We start from the raw sequence: 24,992 nt of genomic DNA, 5'->3' as shown, positions 1-24,992 counted from the left end.
AGAACGAGATCGCGGATACAAGCGGCCGAAATGGGTTTTCTCCGTAGGGTGGCTGGGCTCTCCCTTAGAGATAGGGTGAGAAGCTCAGTCATCCGGGAGGCACTCAGAGTAGAGCCGCTGCTCCTTCACATCGAGAGGAGCCAGTTGAGGTGGCTTGGGCATCTGGTCAGGATGCCTCCTGGACGCCTCCCTGGTGAGGTGTTCCGGGCACGTCCCACCGGGAGGAGGCCCCGGGGAAGACCCAGGACACGCTGGAGGGACTATGTCTCTCGGCTGGCCTGGGAACGCCTCGGGATTCCCCCGGAGGAGCTAGAAGTGGCTGGGGAGAGGGAAGTCTGGGCCTCCCTTCTGAAGCTGCTACCCCCGCGACCCGACCTCGGATAAGCGGAAGAAGATGGATGGATGGATGGATGGATGAGTAAACGACTACAATGACGATGTTTGCATCCTCCGCTTTGAGGCTAAAGTGCGGACACAGAAAAAAACCGCGTCGTCAACCTTAAGCGCCACAAACTTCACTCCCGGGTTTTAATTTCCACAAACCTCTCCGAGACAATGACCTTTACTGCAGCCATGCTTTCAATTGTATGTATACGGAGAAACAACCCACAGATGATGCATAAAACCCCGCTTTCTCTGAAACACGTCCTCCCACTCGAGTGTATAGCTCCGAATGCCCCGCATGTTAGGGAAACGCTGTTATTCACAAGATGTAATGATATGGTTGAGAACAAACAGGGGTCACAGAGAACGCATAACCACCTGTGGCACTAAATACGACATGCATTTTAAATGGAAAAACTCCACAACACGCTGTATCCAAGTAGATTCAGCAGATATGGAATCATATGTTCTCGTAAAGTAAGCCGGAAAATGTTCCACAGACACTTTCTAGCCGGCTCCTTTTTAGCTTGTTCCTTGCCGTTTATGGGTGACATGTTAACAAAAAGCAAAAGTAAAAAAAAAAAAAAAACGTAGCCACAACAGAATACAAAGTGGAAACAGTTTAAAAGCACTGAGCTTAGAAATCTTTCATTAGCTCATGTAAATGCTATTTGGCACATATCTGAGAGCGTCTGGACGGATCGCCCGCGGCGCTTTGGCCCGCTCGTACACATCCCCAGGCTTCCTCTGCTTCCCGTCGCTCCAGTCAGCTGACAGCCTGGCCCTGAACCCCATTCCTGATTCTTGATTTCACACCACTCTCTTCTATTTCTATCCTAACAGACTGAGCGGAACGGCACCTCTCGAGGAGCCGCGGCGACTGATTAGAGCCCAATTAGCTGCCCTGTTCCAGGGCTCCTACGAAAAGGAGGCATGTCGTCTCGCTTCTGAGCCCAGCTCCAGACGGTACGCTCTGTTCTCATTTTCTGGGAGTTCATAGGAAAAAATTAGACAAGTGGAAGAACTAGTCCTTTAAAATGACCTGACCCAAATGGGTCCCAGTGTTCTATGATATGGTATTTTTGAATTCTGATTTATAGCTTATCTTCAGTAGATTCCCTCTAGTGTTTTCCTTTTACTATAAAATCTCAAATCCCAGGCTGGCAACTTCAGTCTCAAAAACACGGAATATAGACAGGTGGTTGTACTTGATTAAAATGTTTTTTAGCTAATTGTGGCAGCCGTAATCGATTAATTGCAATTATTTGCAAAATAAGCAACATTTTCAATTGAAAAACCCCTTTTCTGTCGCTACATTTTTGAATAGATGGCTATATCAGCTCAGCAACAACAATATTTTTTGTTTTTAATCTGTTATTTAGGTTATTGACTCATCAGATTGGTGTGAAGTGCTATTACACCGAGGCTTGCCACGATAAATTTTCCTGGATGATAAATTGTTGCTAAAATAATTGCGATCAATGACTATATTGTTGTTTTGAGATTGTTTTCAAGTAATATATTGACAACAGCATAATAATGCAAGTTTGCTCTCTCAAGCTCTCAATAAGCCTTTAACACAATTACAAAACAAGAAAATAAAACCAGACACGTTAAAAACAATAACTAAAACGAAAATGAAAACCACACATAGCAGAAACGATGAATAGCGTTGGTTGTGATCTCCCTATAAACAAAACTGGCCTTCAAAAATGATCAATCACAATGGAAAGTATGCAGATCATTTTAAGTTATCATGCAATAAATTGATTTATTGCTTATTGGGTCAGGCTCATTTGAACCCATTCAGCTCTCAAGTGTTTGAGGAAGTTCTGGTTGTCCGTGGAGCGTCTTTAAAAAAGAACACTGCTTCACAAATGTGTACCGTGGACGCTGACGTTAGCGTTAGCTTTGAGATGCTACTTCAGGTTTGAATAGGTTGGCTGACAGGCTAGCTCCTTTTAGCACAACTTTGAACACAACAATAGTCTCAGCAAATATTAACAACCAGCAGGCCGAGAGGAGCGGCTTTGGCGTCCGTCGCTGTTGTCTGTGTCAGTCGTGCCTCAGATTTACGGGCGTACCAGAAACGTGCAAATACAAAGGTTCCAGCTGAAAAAATTAATCGTGTTAAAATCCATATAATTAATTCATCAAAATCAGTGCCTTTATCGATCTATCCTAGCTAGCTGGCTATAGAGATGTAGTCTTTACAGATTGTATTTAATTCACAAATGTTTAGAGATCTCAGTTTTGGCAACGTTTAATCGACTTCACATAGCACGGCAGCAGTAATTCACACTGATAACCAACAGTGAGGCAAACATATCTAATAGTGTGACTTCCTGCTGTGTTGGCATGAGTGAGAATTTTGCCCTCTAATTGACTTGAAAGAAGCTTTAACTTTCTCATGAAGGCCATCATCAGGCTGTATATTTCAGGTGCAAAGAGGCCCTTTCCTGCCAGCTCAGCATTTAATTCATTCATTAGTGCAGTCGCCTCGACAGCAAAGGCCATGTCTGCTTTCTGCTCTGCACCTGAGAGCTCTGGGATGTCCTTGTCTTTCCTCTCGCTAAACTTTGCTTTCAGGTCCTATGTGCTCGATTCTTACAAAAAGAAGACAAGACAAACTTGCCTTGGAACAAAGTGTCATTTTAGCACTGGAGACAACACCAAACAGTCTCTGATAAGCTCCACGCCTGAGAATGGGTTGCCACATCTTGTAATTTAATGCATAATTACAAGACTAGTCCTGGCTGCTGCGTGCCTGGAAGAGTGGGGCTTTGTAAAATAAAATCCTGTTGCTTTCGCAGTTTAGCTACCGCTTCATGTTCACCACACTAACCCCGCTTTGCTGATGATTTCAGCAAAGAAACATTCATTAGTCCACACTGTGCTAAAGAACTCTGCATTATGCGTCAATATATTGCAAAGTAAGGGGAGTTACCCTTTTACTACATACCTATGTGGGCTAGTCAAAGATGGTCAGCACATAAAATGTGACTGGTGGACTAAAAAATGCCCAGGTCTGGACTAATAGTGTATTGGGGACAGAAATTGCAACATTTGCTCTATTTTCATTCGGTGCATTTCACTTTCCCACTGCTTTGTGTCCAACAGCCCAAACTAATTGAAGAGACTTGTTCACCTCCTCACCTGTGGTGGCGCTGCACATAGAACCACTGAAGGAAACGCCACAAAGGCTTTTGAAGAAGACACTGAGCACAACTTCTTTCTTCACCAAATGTAAACAAAAATGGAGTAGCATCAGACTTCAGCGGTTGTAGGATTTCCGTTTTGTCTTTGGTAAACGACCACGAGCCATTTCTCCTGCTATAGCACTACACTCTCTTGTTTGTTTTGGTCCTATTTACCCAGAATGCCCTGCGCAATAGTCAGCTTTTAGAGCGGTCTCCGGTCTGCGTGAGTCCACACAATGCATTTGAACCGCACAAGAGTTCACTGGATTCAAAGAAACACAGAGGGTTTGTAGGCGAACCACAGTTTTTGTGGTCTGCATCAGACTTTGTGTAAGCGTGACTGAAATGATTTATGGCTTGAAAAAAAAAGTATGTTTATTTCTAACAACTAACACATTGTGATTTAAGTTGTTTGGATCACTTTTGGAGTTTTGTATAAAACGAATGTATTTTATTTCGTCACAAAGAACTACGTTATCGTGAAATTTGCGTGAATATAAAAGCCTGTGAACCTTAAATAGACTGAGAACCAACATTTGTTAAGGATCTCTGAAGTGGCAGGTGGCCACAAGGTAACCGGCTGGGGTGAATGCACACTAAGACAACCATAGAAAACTGCAATAGATCAGTCAAAGCTGGACTGGAATGTTCTAAGCAAGCTACGGATTCTGTAATATACAGTTTATTGCATACTTACCTTAGCGTCTCCTTGGAAACAAAGGTGTTTTTGTGTTTCAGTTTATGAGGCCCCACTGAACCATGACATATATCTACTGTTACACCCTTAATCAATACCCAGCATAAGTCCTAAGGTGGTTTAGAGTTTAAAATGGCTTCAAATAGATACTAAGTGAGAAAGAAATAATCTTCGTTACTCAGACCGGCACAGGAGCCACGTGTGATTAATGCACAGGATCATGTCAAATGATGTAGAGCACCACTCTCAACAAAATGGCGGAATAATAAGAGCCTTTAATGTATGGGCCTGAGTAATGGCTCGCAGCAGTCGCGACAAGATGCTGAAGGTCCCCTGAAAGTCCCTTATTCTCCACGGCAGACACACTTGTGGCTTCAAGCAGCCGCGGTACTCGATGAAGGGTCTTGAAGTTTCGCCCGGCTCGTTTCATCACCGCCTCTCGCTCCCTTTGTCAAGTCAACTTGACACGACCATCCCTGCCACTCACAAAACTTTTTCTTTCTCCGATTAATTGCAAGCCTTTTAGGCTCTCTCACAATCAGGCCCGGACCATTTTGCAGCCTTTTTTTTTATTATTACAAAGTTAAATGTCTTGCGATGGAATACAGTGGCGGTAAATGCCATATCCTTTCAGCGTGGCAAGGGTAGGGTAATTGTCTCTGTGGCATAATCGTCCCTCAACAAAAGCCGGTGAAAATGACTGGGTTTTAACATAATAAGGAGCACTGTCATTTTAGTCCTCCCCCTCTCCACAAAATCCTCCCTGCCAGCATTAGTTTGCTTCCCTCTGTCACAGGGCATGTTTATCTCCATCTTAGAGCCTCAATTTTATTCTTTTCTTCACTGCCAATGGCCTGTAATTACACCCTTCTGCTCTTTCTTTCTTTCTTTCTTTTTTTTTTTGCATACACTGTTACTCGTCCTGGCAGTGGGCAAAAGCAGCAGTACAGCCGGCTATAAATGTCAACCAAACGCCAATGAAATTCACCAGAAGCAGTTGAAATTTGTGCTTCACTTATCTGAGTGGTGATGGCTTCAACGTCACCCTGTTTGTTCTAAGTATTGTCTTAGGGAGCAGACAGTTGACAGATGAGATGAATATAAAGGAACAAATACAATCCCTGTGTCATGAAACGGTGCGGTGTTGAGGTGAGGCAGACGCTTGAGGCCCAGGTAGAAATGAAAATTATGATTTTAATGACGGGAACACAGTCCAAACAACGAGCAGCAGGCAGATGGACACGACGACTAGACATTGACAAAGACAAGGACCCGACGAGGAACAAGGAACACAGGTGGAGTTAAATACATGGGCGGGTAATCACAGAAACGAGACACACCTGGGAACAATCAAGGGGAGGACAGGACAACGAAGAGACTCAAGGACACAGAAAACTCTAAATAAACACAGAAAAACACAGATCCTGACAGTACCCCCCCCTCAAGGGCGGCTACCAGACGCCCACAAAAAAAAAACACAACAAGGGTGGGCGGAGGGGCGCTGGACGGGGGGCCAGAGTCCAGAACAACAAAAAACAACCCACCATCGTGGGCGGAAACACAAGAAGGGCCAAGAGTCCATAAACAAACAAAAAACTACCCACAGGGTGGGCGGAGGCAAAGGAGGCGGGAACCACAGAGGTGGTCTGGCGGTCGTCCGCGGCGGCGGGAACCACGGAGGCGGTCCGGCGGCCGTCCGCGGCGCTGGAGGCGGGAACCACGGAGGCGGTCCGGCGGCCGTCCGCGGCGCTGGAGGCGGGAACCACGGAGGCGGGACCCCCGGAGGCGGTCCAGCGGCCGTCCGCGGCGCTGGAGGTGGCAATGGGGAGTCCCGGGGGCCGCCCACAGACGGCGATGACGAGCCCCCCGAGGTAGGGTCTCGGTCGGAACGCTGGAGGTCAGGGTCTCGGTTGGAACGCTGGAGGTCAGGGTCTCGGTCGGAACGCTGGAGGTCTCGGTCGGAATGCTGGAGGTCTCGGTCGGAACGCAGGGGGTCTCGGTCGGAACGCAGGGGGTCTCGGTCGGAACGCAGGGGGTCTCGGCCTCGGGTGCGCCGGCTGGAACGGCCTCGGGTGCGCCGGCTGGAACGGCCTCGGGTGCGCCGGCTGGAACGCCGGCTGACTTGGCCGGGGGTGCGCCGGCCGGAACGCCGGCTGGAGTTGCTGGTCCCGGAACTGGAGCGGGATCTGGGCTGGCGGAGAAACTGTGCGGCTTGGGAGGCAGAGGTTCGCCAGCCATGACGGCTAGGGCCGCCTTACGCTCCCACTCTGCCTCCCTCTGCAACTCCACAAACCCCGGGTGTGGAAAGCGAGGAACCCAGTAGTCCAGCAGCAGTCCCAAGCGGATGGCGAAACCGAGGCGTCGGATGGCAGCGTACGGCTTGGCCATTGCCTCCTCGTACTCCCTGATCGTTTCAGTTAGCTCCTTTAACTCCTCTGGGTCCATGATGAAAAGTAAAAAATAGCGTGCCTCACCGTTCGGTCTGGTCGGGTCCTTCTGTCATGAAACGGTGCGGTGTTGAGGTGAGGCAGACGCTTGAGGCCCAGGTAGAAATGAAAATGATGATTTTAATGACGGGAACACAGTCCAAACAACGAGCAGCAGGCAGATGGACACGACGACTAGACATTGACAACGACAAGGACCCGACGAGGAACAAGGAACACAGGTGGAGTTAAATACATGGGCGGGTAATCACAGAAACGAGACACACCTGGGAACAATCAAGGGGAGGACAGGACAACGAAGAGACTCAAGGACACAGAAAACTCTAAATAAACACAGAAAAACACAGATCCTGACACCCTGTCTGACATTGTTATAATGTGATATTAATATTAGGCTTTTAATGATTCATTTTGACCTGTTTACAGGTTGGAATGATGGAACACCTAAAAATACAAGAATTCGAAAAAAGAATTAGAATTTTTTGCGAATGGTCTGTGATACAAATAGGGTCAAAACTTTACATACACACCCAAATATATTCATGCATCTGACTCCTATTTGGAAAAAAGCAAGAACATGGTATGATTCTATGAATGTTTGACAACTCTTCCAATCAGAAACGGTGAAACTCTCCTTTCAAGCAGTTTTCAACAGGTTGGATCTAGCTTGGTAATAACCAGTGTCTTGTTCCACTCTTGGCTTCATACAGAGCGTCTGGACTGTTGGCTAGTGAGAAACGATTATTTGTTTGAGTCGTGGGATCTCTTGACGTTTTAAATGATTGTATCTGCTTTTACCCAATCGCTAACGTTTAGCTGAGTCTTTTGGAGTATGCCAGCTCGTCCCTGAAGGAAGCTACATTATGAAAGCATACAGATAATTTCGTGTGCTTTAAAACAACCAACCCCTACTGCGAAGAGAGAAGTGCCTAGCACCGACATAAAAAGTATTAAACATTTCTCTTGGCCCGACTTCACTTGCTCTGTATTTGGAAAATGGACTGAATGGCTTCGCTCATTTCCTCAATTGCCATTGGCAAACTACAAACCTGTACATGCGGACTACAATTCTAAAACAAGAAATCAATGTCAGGGTTCTCTTGACAATGGCCAGGAAAGGTTGGATACGTTCCAAAAATGTAATTTTATCCTTTAAAAAATCCTTTAAACTCTAAACACCAAGTTGTACGTATGTAAGGGATCATTGTCCGTCTGATAGACTGTTGTCACCAACTATCAACCAGTTAGGTATTGATTGGTGATGAAGGTGAAAGGTTTTATCTTGCCATTTGGCTTTGGGCAGCTGTACAGTCCAGTAGTGCTTAAAGCTGTTGGTTTCAGAGTCACTGCCTTATTTCTGGGTCTGCACACTACAAAACTTACTTTCTTGTGTATTCACACCAGGGAAGTCCCTCGGTTCTCTTGTTTGGTATCGGACCAGAACCACCCTGACCACTTTCCTGACAATTTGGAGTCAGACGACTGAAACTTTAGCTTGCAGCTGGGTGTTTAAATGTGAAAAGACTTCCAGAACAAACACCAACATTTACCCGATAAAGACAAAACCTGAACTGGGTTTGTGTCAGAAAAGTAGCCAGTTTGGAATAACTCTCCCAGTTCTCACAGGAAAACTGGTCAAATATGCAAACATGGCATTCATCCAAATCTGAGGTGTGTAGGTAAATTTTTTTAGCCTGTATGTTGAATTTTGAGAAATGAAAATTAACATTAAAACCAATTTTTTTCCACCAGTGTTAAAACTTTCTAAAGTTGTATACTATATTATCACTCAATTCTAGTAAGAGACTGGTTTAAATTACACTTCAGAGTATTAACATTATCTTCTTCACCATGCCGTATGTAAACTTTTGACCCGCGCTGTAGATTCAGTGGAGCAAATCTATCAGGTAAAGTGAAGATCCAGGGAGCAGACTCGTGACAAATATCCTATTATCTCCTTTTTTTTAGGAGCAACATATATTTCCCACACCGACAACAATCACAAACACTAAAGTGGATTCTAAAAGGGCTGACAGTAAATTTCAGGCTTAAAATTAAGCCGACACAAGCGTGATCCAAAGAGCAGTCGAGTCGGGGTGTGCCACTCTGCAGAGGATATACATCTCCTCCAACTTTGAAGCCCATGACGCCTTCAGTGTCGCATCGAAAAAGAAAAGCACCTCAAACTGTCACACAGCTTCTCTGCACCCACCCCTCCCCTCTCTTCCATGTTTGCTCCTCTAATTCTCTGACAATATTCGCTCTGTCTGAAGAGCGCAAAGGCGCGGGGGTAAGTATCACGAAGCAATGCGATGCCGCACCTGCTACTGGGGAGCTGATGTAAGAGAGGGATGAGCATGAATTAAACATTTTCCGAGGGAGTGTGAAGGAGGCGTCTTATTTGCTCGAATACATGCATAAAGTGCACGCTTGCGAAAGCCCCTAATGTTACCTGTCAAAATTCAAGGTTACCAAATGTGCAAGAAGCGAAATTATGCCTTTTCGTGTAACGCCTGGTGATTAGACTAAATAACTGCTGACGGCAGCAGAAGGAGCAGGTTCAGCTGTGCTGCAGGCCACTCAGCTCGCCTGAACGCGAGAGGGAGAGCGGGTTAAGCTGGCTGACGGTGTGCGAGAGTTAATTAGCTGTGGGGCTAAACTTTGTGGTCTGAGGATTTTCTCTCACTTTCCCCATTACCTGCCCAATGTAAAATGGCTTTCACAGTTTGAAGCTGTCCGCATTTAAACATAATTATGGCTGCATTATTTATAACTGGAAATGCACAGAGACATCAGTCGGTGACCAAGGTCTAATCTTTCCCTCCTGTTGGTAAACGCAGCAGTTCTATGCAATGCCAGGTTGTCCTGGCGATGCTAATCTAGCTGGCTAGTTTCTAAGGTAAGCAGAGTCTGTACGTTAGCCATTTTCAGTAACTGCGTTTCTATTACAGATGTGCACAAGACTTTGTCAATGTCCCGCTAATAACAAAAAAGAACAATTTCTCAATTGTGATGTTGCTTTTGAATAAGAAACGCAATTAAAATCATATGTGAATAGGTTTGTTCACATAAGTCATTAAAAACACGCCACGGCGTCATTCTCAGACTGCTTCCTGTTTTCTTCTTCGTGGTTTGCGCCTATAGTTACATTTGGTTGTTGGTCATGTGACTCGTATAAAAGTGTTTCCATTGCAGTTTTGCGGAAAAAAATTTAGGCCAAATAAACCACCTCATACCAGCGCCAAAACTTTATATTGAAAAATTTCATTTTTCCAAAATTGTCCTGTTTCCATTGAGTAAATGTATTTTCCAAATGTCAAGTTGCGCAATTATGATTAATGGAAAAGTGCAGCTAGTGATGTATTTGTTTTCGATGACGTCAAGACGTGTCTACTGTTCTTTCAGCTCCGTATCTGCAGGTTTCAGCAAGTCAAATTTAGGACGTTTTAAGCCTTCTCTTATGTCGCTCTGAATAAAATGTAAGACTTAAGAAAGTGTCTCTCTACAGACTTAACCTTGTATGGATTGGCAATAGAAGTGAGCCAGTGGCGAGAAAGAGCGATGTCCAGCCTGCTGCCAATAAATTTGCACTTACTCAGGATGGAGGAAAAAGCGACCTAGCTAGCTAGCAAGGATATATTAGCAGCTAGTTACCCGTAGCCTCAACTGCCTCTAGTCACAGAAACTGACAGAAAAGTCCACTGAGAAAAAAAGTCTACATTTAACAGTCCTGCCATGATAAATGTAAGCGGTCTTGTCACAAAGCCTTTGTATATATTTACACAAGACCGCTGTCTAGGTATTTTCAGATGTCAGCTGTAGTTGTCATGCCAGGCCACTGGGTGGCACTGTGATTTTAGCATGCCATCGAACACGTGTGAGCTTTTGACCCTTAGCTTCCACCTCATTGTAAATGGTAATCCGTCTCCATCTCCCATGAGCGAAGTCCTCATGTAACGCATTCGTTCCTTATCAGAAATGTCATTTTGGACTCTTATAGGACAAAAATATTTGTTTACTAAGTGGAGTAAACAAGGAGCCGACTCATTCAGTACCTCTGCAGCTTTAAGTGTAGGCTCAGCCTCTATCAAAACCCTGTTGTAGAGCAACTGCTCTAAAACAGGGTCGCTTCTGCTCCTAATATAAATAAGTAATGACCACTCACGTCAGAAAGGCTATAAAAGCCGTACTAAGTGCTGTTGTAATATTTTTTTATTCTGGAGCTTTAAAAAGAAAAATAGGCGTCGGAACGTCTCTAATTATAACCCTTCCATACCACTGGTTGGAGCGATGTAGATAAAGTGTTTTCATTTAATTACATTATATTTCCTTTTGCTTTAATAAACTCTGAGTGAGAAACTTGCACAAAAAAACCCCCAGCTTTGATTAAACGCTGTCATGTACTTTTCCATCCAAGTACAACATGAAAATATGCCGGGAAATGATTGAAAATGATTTGCTTCAAGGCCAAATCAGATCGACCTTTTTTTGAATGCGCATAACGGCTCTACTTATTGTTTCTGGGAGACCAATTAGGCAAAAGATTTAACAAGCAGATGTTTTCTGTCAATATATAGTCGCCTCTGCTTCTGTGATTTGGAAGTTTGTTTGTTTTGGGGTTTTTTTTTTTTGCTTAAACTTGCCATGTGAAGCCCTTCAGATCTTAGAGGGGAAACAAAAAAAATCTCCTGAGCTGAAAATTAGCTATATTTCTATTTGGCCAATTTGCTAGCCAAACCATTTTAGCCCTGATTTAAGTGCGCTGTGTAGAAGAATGTCATTTGGTCCGCTTAGTTTTCATTTTCTACAGGTATGAGGTTGGACTAAAATCTGGATGACATCCATTTTCCAATTCCAGATGATGTAGCCAAACTGCTTATGTGTCAAAGTGATCATTTTCTCACAGAACCTAACGGAGCCCAAGTTATCACCTATGATACTGTACACAATATTCTGCCCAGTTAAGCCGGGCTGCCACAATTTTTGACAATGTTGAAAATCTTTGCAGTATAAACATCACGACCAAGTCATCTTACATCCCTGCTTATACACCAGTTTACTCTATGCGGACGCTTTGTCTGCGATAACGAAAATTCCCTAATCAGCGAAAGCCATTCAGAGTGCTTAAAGTGGCTCCACCTGAAGGCAGCTTGACCTAAATTCTGATTAATTCAGTAGCTTGACCACTTGGAGACATTCCTACACCATGCACTTGGACTCTGCTTCACTCTGATGTTCAGAGCCACACATGAATGGAACGCACTAACACAAAACATTAAAGAAAGTCGTGCTTACAGTTTCATGAAGCAATTAACAATGCGCTATGAAAATAATAGGTGTGCTGTACATGCATGTTTGTGTATTTATGAAAGTAGAGATGTTATTGTACATGTATGAGCTATACATATGAGAGTACAATAGTAAAAGACAGAGGTGTGCAAAGTGTGGCCCGGGGGCCATGTGTGGCCCTGGCCATGATTTTGATCAGCCCCCTCACCACAAGACAAGATCAATAATCTAATTTGTCCAATAAATGGAAAACAGACGACCCCAAAAATGTGCACATTTTTTGTTTTTCCTTCCAAAAAGCCAACAGTCAGAAACCTTTTTAATGTTTCTGGTCATTAAGGTTGGTGGATTTTATTTTATTTTTTTAAAGTTGTTTATTTTCAAGAAAGTAAAAACAAACAAACAAACAAAAAAAGAAAAATAACAATAAACACATTTTTGCATGTTTAATTGAAACATGCAAAAAAAAAAAAAAAAGAGTTTATTGTGTGTAGCTTAAATTGTCCAGTTTTGAGCCGCAGGGCAAAAAGGTTGGAAACCTCCAGTATGAGAGAGAGAGGAGACTACAACTTACATGAACGTTTATTTTGTTTTTATGTAAGAGAAATCTAAAGTAACTATAATCCAGGTTATTTTAATACTTCATCTGTAACATGATTTTTTTTTTTTGTTGTAAATGTAAGCAGCCTCCATGTAACCTGACCCCAGGAAGAACAGCAGACGCAGCAGGCTGCTGATGCTAATGGGAATCTCAAAAAACATCAACATCTTCAGAGCAGTGAAGACCCAGACGGTCAGATGATCCTCAAATTCAGAGGAGAAAAATGAGACAATATTATTATAGGTAAAGTAACAAATTCTCTCCTGAAGCAGAAGAGTAAATTGGACTCCCTTCAACCCAATACATACAAAACCATGTTCATTAATATCAACACACATACTTCACACGTGACAGGAGTTAATGTTCTGTAACATACGCTTCACTAATTTATGTCAAGAATCGCATAAAATGGGTTTTTGATGCACTAAGGCAAGAGAGAAAACAGTGTAAATGAACTTTGACCTTTGACTCATTCTGTGCCACCAATCAATTGGCTAAATGTAAGCAGGACAAAATAAAGCAAAACCAGAAATAAATAGAGAAAGAAGGTTAAATATGAAGCAAACTGATGCAGCTTGAATCAGTTCCTATTACAGAACTTATAGATTATTCAGTTTAATTTGGTATTAGCTATTCAGGTGAATTTGATTGCATTTTCAACTCATTAATATTAAGAAAATATTTCCCAAATGATTTTTTTTTATAGAAAATACAATTTCAACATTCTAAGACAGTTTAATGTCAAACCATGACAAGACTTAAGTTTACAATTTTAAACTTTTAACTGTAAATGCTGATGTATCGGTGCTGAGATTACTGTAAGTTCACCTGACCGTGGGTTTAATGCCGTTCTAGCTTTTCTTTTTTTTTTTTTTTGTTGTGCAGAGTGGTTCTTCCTATTAATAGCACACAGAATATTCTGGGATGTTCCAACCACTTGGCAGGTTCCTGGAGTTGGACGCCGTTTAGTTTTGCTTGGCATCGACTCTAAACAGCAGTTTTGGCTGACGGAAATTCTTTTTTTTTTAAACCACTTAATGAAAAACATAATATGCAAAACAGGCCATTTTGGCCACGTAGACAATTTATTTATTTATTTATTTGCAGAGCATATGCGCAAAATGACAACTCCTTCAAAGTGACAGCGGTATAGTTCCTGATAGCAAAAACTGGTAAAAAAAAAAAAAAAAGGGAAAAAAAAGTGAGCTTTATTGGAAATTCACTTTTATCAAACTGCAGAGGCACGGAGACGAAACGAGGCACGCGGAATAAATCCGATCCATCACCTGAACTCAAACTGTGCAGTCCCGGGCAGAAGATGTTTTCGGATGTTGCGCTATCAGAAACGTTTAATCTCATTTCATGCCACTCACCAACAAAAACCGCTGAGAGCTATTCCTGAGGCATGAATCACTTAACCAGTGACGTTTATTAAACATGCTCTAATTCCTCTTTCTGCTGGATTTTGTTTGCACGATTACCACAATGCAGTAACCAGGAGCATATCTGTTCTGCATCGTTGACGGAGGAGTGCTGCCGGTGGAGGAGTCTCCTCGCTGTCAGTTCCAGGGTTTCACATTCGAGAGGGTCTGGCATTTATGGAGCTTTTAAATGATTTCAATTTAACCTCAAGTGAATAAAACCACACAACACCAGTTACGTCAAAGTATTAATGCAATAAATATGAAGCCAGAATGGAATTTGTGAAAACTTAGTTACGCAGCCAAAACACCGAGATATATGAATATAAAAAAAAAATAAAAATAAAAACGTAAAACTGAAGATCAGAGATTTGTGGCTAACTTTCGGTTTGTTCCTGATTTTAGCAGATTTCTCTAGGCAAATGTTAAATAATAGCGTTTAACATATTTTCTCAACCATTTCTGCTTAAGGGGTGAGTGAGTATTTGTAATGGAAACAGGAGACATGAATAAGAGAGAAAACAGTGACTGCTAAGCTAACATCCACCGACGTCTTTATTTCCATAAATGCCAGATTTATGTTGTTGATTACTGACAGTTATTTACTGTAAATAACCCTGTATTTTTTTTAAACTTTATCTGAGGAAAGAGAAGCACAAGTTTCTGAGATTTTTGCTTATACATTTCACTTCTCAACTATGCACTGCTCTGTTTTGATCTGTCGCAGTAAATGACAATAAAATGCAGTGAAATGTGAGGCTACAATGTGACACCTGCTGCTGGTGTTCCTACTAAAACCAGGAAGATAGAGCATCCAGTTGTTAAAGCCTTCCACTGCTTCCCTGCAGCTCACAGAATAAACTTTAAACTTATTCTGTTAGTTTATAAATCACTGAACAGCTTAGCACCAAAACACTAAATTTTAGAAGGATAAATCCGCCTGAGGAGATGGAAAAAAGAGATGTTGTGTTCCCCAGATCAATTTATTTAAGACTATTGTCTCAAACTTTCTACTTTGTAATTATGTAAATGCTTACAAACCTTGAGTCAACTTTTGACAAGCCGCTTTTTTGAACATTTTTATACTCGTCTAATTCCAAGTTGCTCCATTTTAATGTGTCACGACAAAAATCAACGGCTTCATAAATCTCAAACTGTGACATTGATGACACTGAACGCCTTCACACCACGATACGTTAGAGATCTGCTGCTGATGTTTCAACCTTCCAGACCTCTCAGATTCTGGTTCTGGTTCTGGTTCTGCTCTGCATCACCCAGAACCGGAACCAACCACGGACAAGCAGCTTTCAGCTTCCAGAGCAAACTTCCAGAAAACTGCAAAACAACCAAAACACTGAATTCCTATAAATGAAAGCTAAACCCCATCTGTTTACAGCTGCCTTTGATTAGTAGTAAGTGAACATTGATCAACATATTTGATGTTGATGACACTAATGATGGCATTTCACAAAATGTAACATTTACTGCTTGTCTGGTACTTCCTGTTTGACATTGTTATGGGGTAAATCGCTTTGATCTGCCTTGTTGCTGATGTGCTACACCAATAAACTTGACTTGACACTTTGGGTCTCACTGTAACTCCAACCGTTTTCTCTGCAATTCCCTCCCTCACACACCTGATGTAGAAGAAGAAAAGATGCATCCTCATCCTCGCATTTCTTCCATCACCGCCCCTGAACTCTGCCAAGTCCTGATGGGTCCCCTCCGATCATCCACTCGCATCGCTGCCATTTCCAAAACGGCTAAAGGCCCGAATCTCTCGACGCGTCACAAAAAGAGGAAACGGCAGAACTAATTGCGGCAACGACTGCGGCGCAGCGAGGGCCGTGCGGGCCGGCCGGCGGGCGGACGGTCGCCGAGGCCTAAACAGGCTAAATGAAATCCGAAGAAGGCACATGCGCGTACGCATTCCCTCAGTAAGAGTCGAGCAGTACGAGCTAATGACGCGCGGCTGCATCGCGCCGATCTCGCATACATCAACTCGACGAACCACCGGAGAAAGACATTCATTAGATGGGACGGTCATTACGGCGGGCGCCGTTTAATGCTCGGTTAACCGCACGGACTTGTGGAGCCGCGCGTCTCTATCTGCAGAACATCTCTGCTCTCAGTCTGACCATTTTTTCTGCCAACCTTCAGGCTAAGATTTCCTGTAAGTGCTTTGATCTCTGATGGACGGGATCATGGCGCCCCGGCAGGTACGCTCTCGACGTTTTCAACACATAACCCCCCCCCCCCCCCCCCCCCCAGCCCACTGACAAGGTGAGAAAATCTGCAAAGAAGAGACAGGAAGTGACTGCTTCCACTTGTGCTCTGACTGACAGCTGAGCATGGGGGGGACTGTGTCTTACATGCAATGTGAAAGAGGGGGAGGACTGGGATTATGGGGGGTGGTTAGGGTCACATTTGACCCCCCCCCCTACATGTACAGGAAGGTGCATCTCTTCAAAGCACCTTGGTGTTGTCTTAACAGCGACGCTCAAATCAAATCACAGCCGCGCCAGAGGGAAATGGAGTCTGAGATGCAGAGCTGTCATCGTTTAGGCTATAAATCTTTCAAATCCAACCCCGACTGCACTCCCACCCCCACCCCTCCATCACCCATCTGTACATCCGGGCTGCAGAAGCCGCCGCTCTGCAGGAAGGTTTATTTCTCCCGAGGAGAACGTTTGCAGATTTCGGAGCAGGGAAAGTCGGGTGGGGAAATAAATCAGAGCTCATAGCACGTATTAATTTGACAAGCCGGGAACAACGCGGGCGTCGGAAATAGGGCAGAGTGAGGTGTAACGACAAGTGTGTGCGCGTGTCTACGGGGGTGTGCTGGCGTGTGTGTGTGTGTGTGTGCGTGTGTGTGGGTGTGTGCGTGTGTGTTCGCCTGTGGTCAGTGCTAATGAACTCGGTGTTTGATTTGCTTGTGGACACAACTTTCAGTGGTGTGTTCTCTAAAGCCTCTTGTGTGGACACAAACATGGAGCGTGTGTGCAGATGCCAGCGGCGCCAGCCGAGGGAGGGGCGGCTAGGGGGGGGGGCAGAGCTGGCCTTCATGTTTTCATACCCAACCTCTTTTATTTAGGAACGTAAAATTAGGACATGGGAGGACAAGTCGGTGAGTTGCAGCGTTTGCTTATTCATTCTCCGGCTAACGGGGCAGCGCTATGTAAAATGTACTTTTTTGAGCTTTACTTCATGTTATAATGTTTCCTCATCAAAATCATACCTGGAGCATTACGTTGATTCTTTCATGAATTTTGAGGAGCTCTTTAATTTCCCATGGCAACCATTCATCTGTGCAGAACGCCTGGTTGGACCCAGCCACCCTAGATCAGAGGAGGAGCTTCGAGGACGAAACTCCTCCTCTGGTCTGCAGTTTTCAGAGGTTCCTCCTCACAGAGCAGCTGTCCCCCACTCAGCTCCTTCAGACTAGCCAGCAGCAATTAGCAAACAGCGCATCTGCTGGAACAGCGCAACGGCACATTATAGGAGCCACTTCCCAGTGCAACGCTGGTGAAAACATTGTTAAAGGGTTAACAAAGGAGCCGTGTTGTGATGACTTCCTGAAGGCGGAGCTTCAGAAAGAGCAGGAGCTTCTTAAAGAGACATAGCCCCAATTTCAAGACGTCAAATTACAAAGTCAAGTTTCTTTTAAGCCATATTTGATATAAACAGCATAGTATAACATGGCACTATGTGCCTGGAAAACACATTTTAGTTTGACTGTAGGACACCTGGGCCCTTGCTTACAGCAACACCTAAAATAATAATTGTTGAATATTATACAAAAATACATTTTCCATCAAATCGTTAATAAAAGTATCATCTTTATCGCAGCTGATGGAAACCCTGAGTTCAGTTTCTCACACATTTAGAATATCTAAATAAAACGACCAAAGCGTAAAACTTCACCTCAAAAATATGCGCCTTACAAAAACAATACGCCCCTGTTCTGGGTAGAACATGCACCTGCAAACTTGGCTTGGGTTCCTTTTGAATCCATTAGGTGGAGGGGCTCGGCTTGTTGCCTTGGTTTCCTTAATGGAGGACTTCAGCTCATCTGCATTGTTGGCTCAGGTGTCTCTCATCTCCTGCTTGACAAACGTCCAATAATTCCCTGTCGGCCCCAGCGGCTAAGCTCAGTGACTCCATGGTTGGTCCAGCTGGTCAGCAGAGGGCGCCGTCAGGGTGTGGAGGTGGACGGGGTTTGACTCATTACCATCTGGATCTCTGAAACTCGTATTTGGTGCCTCTCCACTTTTCCGTCACATTTTGGGATCTTGATTTTCAAACGAGGGACAAAATTTTAACTGAATTTGACAAAATAATAAATAAATAAATAAATTTTGTTTACTGGGCTGCTGTCCAGTTCTTTTTAAGGTTTTCTCTGGCTCAGAGGAGGCCCAGGCTATTCTCTAATGAACATTTTGTCTTTTCTCCCACATTTTCTTCCTTCCACTTGACTTTCCCTTGTTCTTCCTATATGCAGCCCGCTGCTTTCAGAGTGATCAGATGGCCTCAATCATCCATCCACCTAGTGATTGTGTAGGCATATAGCAGCTGCTGCACTTTTGTACCAAAAGTAACTTTTTGGATCATTTTTTGATTGTTATATTCACATTTTCAAATAAAGAAAAATGTAAGATTACATAATGGAAAAAAACGTTTTCTAATATATTTTTATATGTTTAGGGGATCAACTTATAGTTATGGTAGGTTTCTTTATAAACAAAAAGAAAAGAAAAATCTGTGATTACTGAAGCAACAACAAACGTTTTCATGACATTCTCCTTTATTTAGATGCACCTGTAGTTGAGATGAATTTTCCAACTCCCCCACTGCCAAAACGATCAGTGGGGCCCGCCACCAAGACCGCCCATTTTCAAACTTTCTGGAGCCGCCCCTGGCTCAGGCAGCGCTTTTCTCCCCCCTCTCTCTCTGCTGCGCACAGCTCTGCTCAGGAAACCAAACTCACCTGCAGAGGCAGGTGCACACCTCACGCACCTCACATCACGCGCTTTTCCAACATACATGCGCGCGCGCGCACACACACACACACACACTCAGCGACACTTTGACACACACTTATCTCCACTTGCATGTCAAAATCCAACACAAAAATGAAAAAAAAAATGCAATTTTCCTCCTAATTCGCGCAGAGAATCGTGTCCTGAATGCAACTTAGCGGGGAAATAAAGCCTCTCAAACTGCGCTTCAGTCGGACACCCAGCAGGTTATGTTCAGAATATATATATTTTTTGTTTGTCTGTTTTTCTTCCCCCTGTTAAATACCTTCACTGGCGACGGATTCTGCAGGGAAATCCTGCATCCAACTTTATGCGCCCCGGTATATAAGGACGCCGCCAAAAGCTCCGTAATGAGCGCGAAGACGAGACCGAAAAACAGGTCAGACAGCCCGCCGCTCTGCAGCGAGCGTCCCCCGCAGCTCCCCGCATTCATCCCGCACAAGTTCGGCCGCTTTCGCGCACAACTTACCGATGAGAGCCAGATGAAGAAAGTACAGTCCGAGGAAGTCCATAACGGAGTAATTCAGATGGATGCAAATCCCGGCCAAGGAGACAGGCGTTGCGCCGCGATGAGGATGATAATAATAACAATATTTGAAAAAAAAAAAAAAAAAAGAATAATTGGAATAATAATAATAAAAAAGCAGGGCTCCCCTCCTTCTGCTGTAATTGGCACCGAAATTAAAGAGCGAAAGAATCGGAGCTATTTCTCAAGTGATGACTGGCCACTTACGCTGACGCTGAAATCCACAGCAGAGCGTGAAAAAACAGCAGCGGAGCTGAGCAGCATCTTTTCTTTTTTTCCTTTTTCTTTAAAGGAGTCAAACTTTTATTTTTTTTTTTGCTCGTTTTTTCTTTTATTTCCTGTCTGGAAGGCGATTGTAGCTCCGAAATTCTCAATAGAGATGCTGGAAATTTTATATATATATATAAAAATTAAGAAATATATATATATATGTGTGGTTTAAAAATGATATTTTGTTTCAAATCTTGCGCCTATTGAACATCCCTGACTGCTTCATCAGATCCGTCCCGAGCGGCTGTTTGCTCTCCTCTTCGCCTCCACCTGCGCGCAGCCTGGAAATTGCGGATGAATCACTGAATCACTGGCGCGTCGGTTTCTTTCTCCGATTCTCCCCCTCTTCTTCTTCTTCTTCTTCTTCTGCTTCTTCTTCTTCTTCTTTTGCGCTTTCCGACCTGAGAGGCAGCCCGTGTGATCCTTGGCTGCTGGGTGTGGGGGTTTGGGGGAAGGAGGGTTGATGGGGTGCCTCTGCACCTTTAAAATAATAAGAATAAAAAAATATATAATAATTAAAAAAAAACTGAGTGGGAAAAAAAAAATCCAATCCTGGCCAAAGAGTTGAAATAGGGCAAGTGAAATCGATAGCCTATTTCACACAGCCATAAAATGGAAATAACAAAACTGGAAAATGGAGCATAGCCTGTACAGGAGAGTGTGGGTACAGTTCATCTGCTCTTTCACCTCATAGTGGAGTTGTTGTTTTGTTTTGTTCTGTTTTTTTGTTGTTGTTTTTTTTTTAAAGAAACTTGTAGTAAAATGGAAGAATTTGTGATTTGTATTGATGTTTGAGGCAGCAGACATCATGTCTGGGTCGCCATAAAGAGCCTCATGACCTGTTCCAGGCGCTACAGCGTCATTGTCGTGAATCAGAATTGTTTTTTAATAACTTCATAATGCATTTTGACCTTTTTTTTTCCTCCACGTCGATTGTGCAACACTTAACATCAATGAGTTTTGAAAAAAGAAAAAAAAAAACAACTAAGAAATTTGTCCTCAAGTCTTGAATTTTAGGCAGTTTGTTCTGGAACCTCATTGGCCGTTGACTTGATATGTACAGTTGAAGCCAGAAGTTTACATACACCTATAAACAGACACACACACACACACACACACACACACACCAAACAAAATTCTCACTGTCTGGAATTAAGACAGACTAAACTAATCTTGTTTTAGGTCCATTTGAACGACCAAAATTATATCAATTTGCTAAATGTCAGAGTGATGTGAGAATCTGTCAAAGATTTATTTATTAAGGTCTTCAAAATCGAAGGCCAGATGACGATGAACTTCTGATAGGTTAACGGACACGTTTGAGTTAATTGGAGGCTCATCTGCGGATGTATCCTATGGCCACCGCTTTCTTGTTTTGAAAGTCAAAATAAATAAAAAGATATGAGGAAGAGAATGATGAGTTCCATGAGTTCGACTCATCCGCAGGAACAATTTCCAGATTCTTGAAAGGCAGCAAATTCATCTGTTCAATCAGTTATATGTGAGTGTAGACATGATGGGAGTGTCCAGCCGTCACACCGCTCAGGTGTGAGGGCTGGATGAGACCCTCATCTCTGGGTCTGTGTCCCAGAGATGAGGGTGTTTAGAGGTCTCAGAGGAAAGTGGCGTACTTTTTAAAGTAGATGGCATCATGAGGGAAAACCGTTAGGTGGAAATATTGAAGCAACATCTTATGACATCAGCCATAAAGTTTAGCTCCAACTGGGTCTTCCAAATTGACACTAACCCTAAGCATTCAGCCAGTACTGCATCGAGTCCTGACATCAAGCTGATGGATTGGAGCAGAAACTCTCGAGCCAGGCATTCTTGTCCAACACCAGTGTCTGACCTCACTCATGACTCTAAATGCTGCGGAAAGCCTTGCCAGATACGTAAAAGGTGACATATCTGGCATCAGAAACATACATGGAGTAATGCCTCATTCTTTCATGCATGTTTGAGAAATTCTTTAATCTCCATGGCAACCATTCAGCTGAGCAAAACACCTCCTCAAAGGAGGAGCCCCGCCTTTGAGACGCAGCTCCTCCTCTATAGCTTCTGTGCTTTTGCCTCACAGAGTAGCTCACCACCAGTCCTCCCACTCTCAGCTCCTTCAGACTAGCCAGCAGCAATTAGCAAACACCTTATGGAACGATGCGTCTGCTGAGCTCATTATACATGTACTTCTCAATGCAACACTGGTAAAGATGTTGTTAGAGGGTCAACAGAGGAGCCACGTAGTGATGACTTTCTGAAGGCGGAGTTTCAGAAAGAGCAGGAGTTTTTAAAGAGACGGAGGCCCAATTTCAAGGTGTTAAATTACAAGGTGAAGTTTCTCGTAAGTCATATTTGATATATAACATTTTTATAACAATTGAAGGTAACATAGTTGATTAATTTTGCTGCAAAATGATACCATGTGCCCAGAAAATACGTAATACCTCCACGTCCAGAAAGGTTACACCACGTATGTTTATACTTTAGGTGTATTTGGGTTTGTGTCTGAATAGATTAAAGGAAATTCACATTGAACTCAAATCAATGAATTCAATGTGAATTCACTGATTTGAGTTCCTGTTTGTGTCGTGCATCGAATTCCACCTCAAACGCAAAAATGCAACTCGTATGCCTCTTCAGTTGCCCAAAACTAACGTCACGCCAATTCTGCAGGGATGTAAACCCAAAGCCCATGCCGTCTACACAGCGTCCTCACGCTCTCCTTTCGAAACAAAACCAAGAGTAATCTATTTTCATCTGGGTTATTGGGACAGCAGCAGTGATTGACGCATTAGGCAATCTTTACTGTGATTATTTTGAGATGTAACCCACTTTTTCCTCATCTTCTGCTCCGCGTGCCCGGAACATCCCGGTTCAGATCTGGGAGAATCCGTCGAGGCGCATATGTTTGGAGTGGCGTGCGCCGACAGCTGCTCTGCGTGTTCGGTTCTGACATTGCTTTTTATGTTTCGGTCAGAGTCTGAATTTTCTTTCAAGCCGTTAAAGCCCTCGCAGCTGACAAATTAAATTTTGAGCAGTTGCCCCTTTGGGACTTGTTTTCCCTTCTCCAGCCTATTCTTGGACGTTTTACAGCTTCTCGTTGACACTTTCATCTGAACGCTTGCTTGTGCAGTTGGTGAAAAGAAGAAATAAAAAATTCCACTAATGGAAATATAAGAAAATTGACGCCTATTTTTTGTAAAAGAAAATAAAAGCGCCAGACACCACAGACCTCTTTTAAGCTATCTAGTCTTTTCAAAAGGAACGTGGGGACACTGCGACTCTGAGAATCTGGTTGCTGAGATGGTGGGAGGGCTGAGAGTGGAGAGTCTGCAGGAGGCGAGACGTATCTGGGTGGATTTGTCCTCCAATGCCCACTGCGAGAATTCCTCACAGCCTTTGTAGTCGATTTCTCCACTAAAAAGCCAAACTGTGTCTTTCACCGTCTTTATGTCCGTGGAGTTTTCTCTGCGGCCTTGAGGATGCTTTCAGTTACTTTAGGGTTACAAACATAGTCTCTAAAGCCAGCATAATATTTAAACACTCTTCCAGGTCTTTCAGATGCCAACACAGACAAGCATAGACCAGCACAAGATGGTCTAGACCACTTTCAGCGTCTAGAAACGTCAAAAGTGGCATGCATATCTAATCGTCTAAATAAACATTTAAGGCTGGAGCGTTCTGCATCTTTGGCCACTAAAGAGAGTGAAACACCTGAATGTAATGATTTGCATGGATAAATCAATATCTTTAGCAATACGATGTCTTTCGCAAATACAAACGGGCAATTTAGACTCGTCTATTTTTTTTTTTCCATTTCAGAACTGTGTACTACTTTGTCTCAATCTATCAAATAGCTGTGCTTGGCAAGGCAACCGATGTGTGTGTGTGTGGAGACTTTTAGGCACATTTTTGGAACTTCTTCTTGCACTGTGTAGACTCAAGAAGAGGAAAAAATAGCAACAGAGTCCAAGGTTTGGACTCCTTGGCGGTGGTCCAGAATCAGATAACCTGAGAACCTCCTCTGCAGCAACAATGAACCTCACCGCCTTGCTGTTGGGCAAGGAAAGGACGATACAATCCTTACTGGGGATTTCAGAACACTGTACGCCGACGTTCATCTCACCTCAACCCTACCTTCCTGCGAGCTACTTCAAATGTACATCGTGTGCCAAATTCCCCCCACCACCACATCAATTGCCATATTTGAGTCTCTTTCTTGTTCAGGGAGAAATATCTCCTGCATCCATGCCTCTCCTTTCTTTTCCTTTTAAAGCATTTGCCACTCTGATGTCACAACCCGGGAGACAATATGGGACACGTGTCTTGCGCGCCAGCCTTGAAGAGGCTTTCGCTCCCCATGAGGTGTTAATTTATCTAATGTATTCAGTTTAACACCATCCCCTGCCTTGTTTCTTTTCATTAGAATTTTCAGCATATCTCTACAGAGTCGCAGTCTCACAGAGACACACGGAGAGAATTTAGAGGGTGAAGAAGAGCCGTGGGGGGGCGGAGGGAGAGAGGGGGGAAATGTGAGAGAACTGGCGCTACACCACCTACACAATCCAGCCAATTCAGTGTGACGCGACGTTCGCAATGGAGTCACTTTGTAGTCCTGCTATTGAGCGAGGATGGAGCCGAATCAGATGCTGGAACTGCTTCCAAGGCCGTTCTGCACAAACAAAGTCTGGCTGGGCAACGGAGTTACAGTTACAGGATAATAACCCAAGGCTGACTGCAGTGCAGCTCTTCTGTTTGCTGCCATTCTTTTCACTCTTAACATGTCTCAGTCTGCCAGTCTCTCTCTCTCTGTCTTACAATTTTTGACATTCTCTTGTTATGTTTCTCACAAAACAGCTTTTTCCGTAATTCAATTATGAGTTTAACGTCGGTTATGCTGTGTTTAGTGGCTGTTTCCTGAGCAGGAGCCCTATGCTAAACTCTTAGTCTTATTTGTAAGGACAAATGCTCTCGCTCAACATTTTATTAGCTGCAGCTGTTCTATAGTTTAGCATAAATAGTGAACCAGAGAATGACGTGGCAGCAACTCGACTCATGTAGGGGTCTAGATGTGAAGACAGAAAATAGCTAAAGTTCAAACCGAGAATCAGAATGCGAAAG

General features: G+C 43.6%; 1 protein-coding gene across 1 annotated transcript in view; it reads right to left on the bottom strand.

Moving 5' to 3' along the window:
• Positions 1–20,304, bottom strand: part of gfra4a (GDNF family receptor alpha 4a) — a 190,199-nt gene extending 169,895 nt beyond the window's left edge. The window contains exon 1 of the mRNA XM_028001612.1: positions 19,548–20,304. Coding sequence (XP_027857413.1) covers positions 19,548–19,590 — 43 coding nt within the window. The 5' untranslated portion in view covers positions 19,591–20,304. The remainder of the gene's footprint in view (positions 1–19,547) is intronic.
• Positions 20,305–24,992: the final 4,688 nt, after the last annotated feature.

The sequence above is a fragment of the Xiphophorus couchianus genome, chromosome 19, assembly GCF_001444195.1.
Source record: "Xiphophorus couchianus chromosome 19, X_couchianus-1.0, whole genome shotgun sequence".
NCBI classification, from domain to species: Eukaryota; Metazoa; Chordata; class Actinopteri; order Cyprinodontiformes; family Poeciliidae; genus Xiphophorus; species Xiphophorus couchianus.
Note: the sequence above shows the minus strand (reverse complement) of the source record. Positions and strands in the feature narration are given on the sequence as shown.